Source organism: Grammomys surdaster, unplaced genomic scaffold (assembly GCF_004785775.1).
Source record: "Grammomys surdaster isolate TR1022 unplaced genomic scaffold, NIH_TR_1.0 323, whole genome shotgun sequence".
NCBI lineage: Eukaryota > Metazoa > Chordata > Mammalia > Rodentia > Muridae > Grammomys > Grammomys surdaster.
Window position 1 is genome coordinate 757,997 of NW_021604742.1, and position 8,564 is coordinate 766,560.

Here is an 8,564-nt window from a genome sequence, read left to right on the forward strand (position 1 = left end):
ATATATATATATATATATATATATATATATATATATATATTGCATGGTATTGGTACAGAGACAGACAGGTAGACCGATGGAATATTTTTGAAAACCAAGAAATAAAACCAGACACTTCAGAAACTTGATATTTGACAAAGAAGTCAAAAATATACAATGGAAAAATAAAGCATCTTCAATAGATGAGTCTCCAGAGTAGGGAGGGAGAAACAAATCCACCCATAAATCCTACAACCCCAAATTTGTCTGGACTAAACATGTAGAGACTAAGATGGAGAAGAGACTAAGGGAACAAACAACAATGATTGTCCCACCTTAAGACACATCCCATGTAAGATAACCAACTCCTGACACTATTAATGATACTCTATTATGCTTACAGACAGGAACGTAGTGCAACTGTCTCCTGAGAGCACATTGATAAAGTAGATGGAGGTGGATGCAGATATCCACCACCAAACATCAAGCTGAGCCCAGAAAGTTTTGTGGAACAGTGGGGCACAGAAAGGAGCAGGATTCAAGGATACCACATGAAAACAAACAGTCAAAAAACCTGGGAACACGGGGGATCACATAGCCTTGTACACCAAATAGGAGCATGCAGGAGCTGCACCTAGATCCACACAGCTGTAGCAATTGTGCAGCTTAGCCTTAATGTGTGTCTCCTAACAATTGAAGAGGAGCTATCTCAGTATTGACTGACTGCTATTCGATCCTTTTTTCCCTATCTGGATAGCCAGGTTGAACCTACGTGGGAAAGTCTATCCCTAGTCCTGTTGAGACTAGATGCGACTGGGAAATGTCATGTCAAACATGGGAAATGTCATGTCAAAAGACTTGAAAGGACAAACAATGCCTGTTTCTGTCATAAACAGAACATTCATGTGGATCAGGAGCTCTGGGTTCTGTTATGTAGCATTGGACCTAGAACAGGAACCCTGGGAAGAAGACACATCTTAAGTGTGGAAAAAAGAGGATCAAGGACAAGGAAATATTGATGATGTGAAAGCAGAGGTAAGTTGTGGAGAGATGAAGGGGAAGAGGAGGATGGAAACCAGAGAACTGGATATATAGGAAAATATCATCCTAAAAATTAATTATAAACCCAGTTTGTACTAATTGTATTAATTGAGGAAAATGAAAGCTACCCTAACACAACATGAAAACAGCCACAGGTTACCTGGTACATAGATGCAAAGAAAAAACTGTGCAGAACTGAGAAGGAACAAATGAAGAACATTAGGATGCAAAGTATCTGAATTGGCTTCAAAGAGAATTATAGCAAACTCAGAGTGGTAGATAGACAGAGACATGAAGTGTCTCAGGTACCATAATAAGACCTAAGGATAGCATTGTGATGAATAAGTGAAATTTTAAAAAAAATCCCTACAAAGAATGAGTTCTGCTACCATAAACTTGCAGGTGTAATCCTGTCCAAGAGCCATATTAAGGAAAGCAGTGAGCACCCCAGACAGTGGGAAAGACTAAGCACATACCTAGAAACGCCATTATGTGTGGTGCTATTTAATTACACATTGATACTAAGAATTTAGAGTGTTGAAACAAAGCATGTTCTGTGCACATGCACAAAGGGGAACGAAATGAAGTCTGGTGTAATCTTAACCAAAGAAAAATCGAGTATTAAACTGCCATACTTTGTCAAACTCTGTAACTAGCAGAGACGTCTTTGATGTCTTATATCTGCTATGAAGACTGCCTCAGACCCAAGCCCAACTCCAGAGCACACTTGAGCAGAAAGACATGCAAATGAGGCTTCTCTGTGTCTATGAAAACCAGCCCTGCCCTTACCCTGCAGCTCTGTCAGGAGAGCCTAGACCTGATCAGCACTAAACACTGACCACACACCATGTACTTCAGGCTCAGCTGGGTTTTCCTGGTCCTTTTTTTAAAAGGTAATTTATAGCAATAAGATTCAGTACACATGAGAAATAGAGAAAAATGTTTTGTTTCTTTGTTTAGTTTTGTTAGTGACAGTTTTCTAACCAGCATTCTCTGTTTGCAGGTGTCCAGTGTGAGGTGCAGCTGGTGGAGTCTGGAGGAGGCTTAGTGCAGCCTGGAAGGTCCCTGAAACTCTCCTGTGCAGCCTCTGGATTCACTTTCAGTGATTACTACATGGCCTGGGTTCGCCAGGCTCCAGAGAAGGGTCTAGAATGGATTGCAAGCATTGATTATGATGGTGATAGTACCTACTATCCAGACAAATTGAAGAGCCAATTCACCATCTCAAGAGACAATGCAAAGAACATGCTATACCTGCAAATGAACAATCTGAAGTCTGAGGACACGGCCATGTATTACTGTGCAAGATACACAGTGAGTGAATGTTACAGTGAGCTCAAACACAAACCTCCAGCATGGCACTCAGAACCAGCAGGGGGCGATGAAAGCACACAGAGATCTAACTGACAAGTGTTCTATCCTGTTCAAAAAGTCCTGGAGGCATCAGAGGGCTGAACTCCTCTGTCTCTGTGTTTACTCTGTAAAAGTATTCTCTCTACAAGTGTAGTGTGTAGTAGTATCTGAAGTGTACAAGTTTTTATTCATCTTTATGTTTTCCTGTGTTATATGTGCTTTGCATTTATTTATTATATTTCTCTCTCTTCTCTGCCTCTCTCTCTCTCTCTCTCTCTCTCTCTCTCTCTCTCTCCCCCTCTCTCTCTCTTTCCCATATTCAGTGTATTAGTAGGAGTGAATGTGTGTGTATGTATGTGTGTGTGTGTGTGTGTGTACATGTTGAGATAAGATGTCTTCTATCAATCTATACATTAATATTTCAAACAAAGTACATTACTGAGCCTGGATCTTATAATTTTGCTAGATGGGTTGACCAGTGACTCCTAGTATCCACACTGTCTCCTCCACATCTCAGACATGAGACTACTGGTTTGCTACTAATCCTACTCTTTTTGTAATTATGGTGCGGTACGAACTTGAAGCAGAAAGCTATCCACAGACCCATTACAGATGACTTTTAATGTAGGATAAACTCATGACTTGAAAATAATGCAAAGCAATGCACAGGGCAGACATGGTTTTGTATAGGGACCAGGACTAGGGCCTGAAGAAGCAAAGAATCCTTGAGATTGTGGAACTTGAGACACACAGCAGAGACTTAGTAAGGTTCCCTGGTAGACATTGTGTGAGATTCAAGTTAGAGCCAACATGGAAGCCAGGCAAGGCCAGTCACCTATGAACCAGATGAAACTTAGCTTTTCCATCATCCTCACACAAACCATATGCAGCAGATCCAGCATTGACCCACACGTGGTGCTAGTAATAAAGTGTGTGTGAGGCAACAGCACTGAGACATGAGGCCAACATAGCTTGTGATACTCACTGAGATTAAGTTAGCTGTAAACTGCTCCTAACCCACTAAGTGGGTATCATCTCTTTTCTTTTATTGCGTTCTCTCTACTTATGATGCTTTAATTTACATAGTTCACCTAGAATTTAAGGGGGCAAATGATTTTTTTTTTTTTGGTTTTTCAAGACAGGGTTTCTCTGTGTAGTCCTGGCTGTTCTGGAACTCACTCTGTAGACCAGGCTGGCCTTGAACTAAGATATCCACCTGCCTCTGCCTCCCAAGTGCTGGGTTAAAAGGCATGTGCCACACTGCCCAGCTGGACTAAATGATTTTTGTTTTAACATATTACTACTTTTTTTTCTTTCTCTAGGGTTCTAAGTATCTTATTTCTTCTCCGTCCCAGAACAGGATGCTTGGCTCATTCTGAGTGGGGATTCCTCATCAAAAGCTCAGAAGAAGTCATATGTGGGACCTAGAAACTGGATAGAACATTCTTCTTGATGGAATTCTGGGATCATATAAATTATGACACTATAAAAGAGGAGGTGGTCATTGGTAGCCAGGGAAAGATTTTTGTTCAATCAAAGCATAGTGTCACATGGATTTTGATCTACGTTGGTCAGACTATGAAACTGTGTTGCCTGTATTGATAACACAGCAGTGGCTACAACACATTGGTGTGCTATGGGTTCTGAAAAAATGGAAAGAGAGGGTTTTGTATTTTACATTTCAACCATTAGGCAGAGACCTGGAAGATGTGGGCAAGAAGCACTGTTCATTCTACAACTGATTCTACTTTATGTTTCCTGCTCTGCCATCATTAAGTCTATTCACATGTCTGAGAACAAAGACCCTGAGATGGATTTGATATCATGACCACAACAGCTCCCCACCCATAACTAGATCAGTGAATGACAGGGTATGCAGAAACTGTGGTCCACCAGGCTGATGCCTCTGACTGACAATGTCTCTTATTTCATCTCAATTTCCAACACACCTTGATGCTTATTCAGCATATAATTATCAGTTTTGGGACTCTCATCACAAAAGCCATACAAATGAGTTTAATTTAAGTTATCAGTGACCAGGCCCTGAATGAATGGACTTCATTTCAGTTCAGCCATGGAGGGAATCAAGCATGGGCCAATAATGCTATCCTCTGATACTGTAGGAAGTAACCTCACTGCTTTGCTGGGATGAGGACTTGTGCATGATGACCAGGATATTCTTCATCTGGAAGAACACTTCTGTAAATTGTTGCTCTCAAGAGAAAGTAGTGGCCACTGCTTCAGACTAATTAAACTTTGGAAAAATAGTTTAAAGAATCAGAAGTCCCCCATTAGAGATTTCTACTCCATTCTTTGTATCACTGATGAAAATTTGTGAGTCTGATTATTGACTCCCTCTTCCTTACAAAACTCTCCTAATTGGTGGAATTGTATTAATCCAGAGTCTGAAGTTCTGATATCCTTTTTGTTTCCCTTTGATATTCACAAACAAAAAAACTATGTCTCACAACTAAGATAAGCAAAGTTCATTACTAGGATCCTTGCTTCGAATATTCAACCAATTTGTGCATAGTTCTGTGGGTATTCATATGTGTTCTACTTTTCCTGTCAACATTGCTGTGATTTTCAGTATTTCTATCTGTAGGACGGGAGTTCTTTGTTGTATGTCGTACAGAAATGCCCTGTTGTCTGTAGAACTTTTCAGGAGTAAAACTGACAATGAGATGGGTCATAAATTCTGAGTTAGTAAGTCAACAAACTACATGATACACGTTAAAAATTTTGGAAAAAAAAATCTGTTCTGAATTTGTGGTCTCTCTGTGAAGGATTAGATGACATGTACACTGGTGGGATAAAGCTGTGGTGAAGGGTCACAGCCTGAAAAATTAGACCTGAAATCATGTATCCTAAATGAAACATGATGGCATATAAAGAATAAAGATTAATTCCAAGTCACACTCATCAAAGTTGAGTTCACAGTGATCTCCAAAGCATCCAGCTGCATAGTCACAGAATCCCCTGGATCATCCTGAAAGCAACACCATATAACCAAGACTGGGATTCACATCTATCAATGTCCAACTCACAGTTCACACCAGTATACTCTCAAGAACAGACACACATGGACCTTCACATCTCACTGAGTCATACTGCCTCATTCATGCAGGAATCAGAAACACATTCATCCACTTCCAAGACACAATGCCTCCCTTGGTATCTAAGCTCATAGAAGCAGGAGTAGCCATTGATGCAATCCAGGCATGCATTCCCATTATAGCAAAAGCTGGAAGCACATTCATCGTGATCTGCCTCACAGAACCCTCCAACATATCCATCAGGGCAGATGCAGTCAGGGTGCTCAAGGTCTTTATGGCAGGTGACTCCATGTTTGCAGGACATTCCTAAACAAGAATTAGAAGCAGTTTCACAGGTCAGGCCACTGTACCCAGGAGAAAAGTGTCACAGAATATCCTCTTCTCCTGGGGTATTCATACAGGTGGCAATTCCTTGGCAGGGAATGGAGAATCAGGGGTCTTTTTGATCTTCAGTCTTTGTCTAAATTATTGCCTATGTCTAAACAGTAACTATTGTGGAAATCCTAGTCCACAAAACTGTTTTGGCAAGAATTAAGAAACACCTGGTATTGTTTTTACTGCAAAATAAATCCTGGCAGCTCATGGCACAGTCAGACTTTAAATATCTTCTCCCATTGAGACCAGTCAAGAAAGCCCAGATAGGGGAACAGGATGAACAGACAGGAAACAGAGTTCAGGAAGGCCCCTACTCTAGTTATTAGGGACCCACATGAAGTTGAACTTGCATACCTGTTACATATATACTGAGGGACTAAGTCCAGACCTTGCTTTCATGTTGGTTGGTCCACTCTCTGGAAGCTCCTAAGGGTAAAGTTTAATTGACTCTGTTGCTCTTCTTGTGGAAGGTCTATCATCCCACAAGGGGTTCATCAATGCTTTCCACAACTCTACAAGACTTCCTGAGCTCAGTCTAATGATTTCCTGTGTGTCTATCCATCTCTTTCAGTCAGCTGTGAGGTGGAGCTCTTCAGAGAACAAATATGCAAGGCTCCTGTCTACAAGCATAACAGAGTATCACTAATAGTGTCTCAGATTTGTTCTTGCTCATTGAGATGGATCTCAAACTTAACCAGTCATTGGTTGACCATTTCCTCAGTTTCTGTTATAACTTCATCACTTCAATTTTATTGGCTAAATAATTTTGGGCCAAAGGTTTTGTGGGTGGATTGAGGTCCTTATCCCTCCACTGTACTTCCTTCTTGGCAACAGGATGTTTGCACTTTAGGCTCCTTATCCATCATGGCTAAAAACCTCAATCAGTGTCACCCTCATAGACTCCCTGTTGACTCTCCCATCACAGGTCTCTGGCACATTCTAAAGTTGTTCTCCTGTACTCTCCCTTTATCACTGAATATTATTCACCTCCATTCCCTCTTCTTGGTGATCTATAGACATCTTATCCCTTCATCACCCCACCATATTTTCTCACACCCTTTTCCCTACAACTAACCACATTCATTGACAATTTTATTTCCTCTTCTGAATGAGATTCACACATTCCTCCTTGTTATTTAGATTCTATAGGTCCATGGATTGTAGCAATGATATCCTGTATTTTATGGCTAATATTCCCTTAGAAGAGAGTACATGCCATGTGTGTCTTTCTGGGTTTGTCTTACCTCACTCAGAATGATATTTTCTATTTCCATCCATTTGCTTGAATGTTTTAGGACATCCTTCATTTTAATAGCTGAGTAGTATTCCATGGTGAACATGAACCACATTTTCTTTATCTAATCTTTAGTCGATGGGCTTCTGGGTTCTTTCCAGTTTTGAGCTATTACAAATTAATCTGATATGAACAGAAAGTGTCCTGGTGTTATTGTGGTGCTTCTCTGGGGTATATATGTATAGCTAGTTCTTGAAGTAGCACTATTTCCAATTCTCTGAGAAACCATCAAATCGATTTCCAGAGTGGTGTTACAAGTTTTCACTCTGACCAACAATGGAGCAGTATTCCCTTTGCTCCACATTCACAAAATGTGCAGTCACTTGAACTTTTGATCATAACCATTTTGATAGGTGTAAGAAGGAATCTGATTATTTGAATTTGCATTTCCCTAATGACTAAGGATATTGAACATATGTTTAAGTGATTTTCAGCCACTTGATAGTCCTCTGTTGAGAATATGAGAATTCTTGGTTGAGCACTGTTGCCCATATTTTACTTGATTTTTTAGTTTGTTGGTGATTTAACTTCTGAGTTCTTTATGTATTTTGAATATTATCCCCCTGTCAAATACAGGACTGGTGAACATTTATTTTTTTTCCCAATCGGTAGGCACACATGCTGGCTATTGATGGTGTCCTTCGCCTTACAGAAAATTTTTGTTTTCATGAGGATGCATCATGAATTGTTGATTTTAGTATTCTGTTCAAGAAGTTGTCTTCTGTCTAATGAGTTGAAGGCAATTCCCTACCTTCTCGGCTATTTGATTTAGTGTACACAGTTTTATGTTGAGGTCTTTGATACACTTAAACTTGAGTTTTGTGCAGAATAATAAATATAGATTCATTTGCATTCTTCAACATTCAGACATCCAGTTGGTCCTGCCCCATTTGTTGAATTTGCTTTTTATTCTCCATGGAATGGTTTTGGCATTTTGTTAAAATACCATGTTTCTGTCAGTTGTTGGGTCTCTTTCAAGAACTTCAATTTAATTGTATTGTTCAACCTGTCTCCTTCGATACTGATCCAATGCAGATTCTATCACTATTTCTCTGTAGCAGATCTTGAAACCAGGCATGGTGATCCCTCAACAAATTCTCTTATACTTCTCTTATATTACAGGAATATTTTAGCTACACTGTTCAAGAGACAAACTGATAAAATATTAGTGTGAACTAAATCAGGAATTTCCCCACAGAGATCTCAAGAGTAGCAGGAGACACTGAGATTGCATGGAATTCTGGATCAAAAAAAAAACAGTAAAGAGGAACAGAGGACTGGAGTCCTCTATATCTGGTCTGCCTCTAGACATTACACTCAAGGAATCTTTCTAAAGGCATAGTGTGATACACCTTGATGAATTCACATATTTATTTACAATTCTGCTTTCCATGTAACATGATTGTGTGTTTATTATAGTCTCTCTCTCTCTCTCTCTCTCTCTCTCTCTCTCTCTCTCTCTCTCT

The 8,564-nt window shown here is 39.9% G+C and overlaps 1 gene segment (V, D, J or C); it reads left to right on the forward strand.

Moving 5' to 3' along the window:
* Positions 1-1,823: 1,823 nt before the first annotated feature.
* LOC114629986 lies at positions 1,824-2,427 on the forward strand. The segment is given in 2 exon segments: positions 1,824-1,913; positions 2,024-2,427. Coding segments are annotated over 2 exon segments (450 nt in total).
* Positions 2,428-8,564: the final 6,137 nt, after the last annotated feature.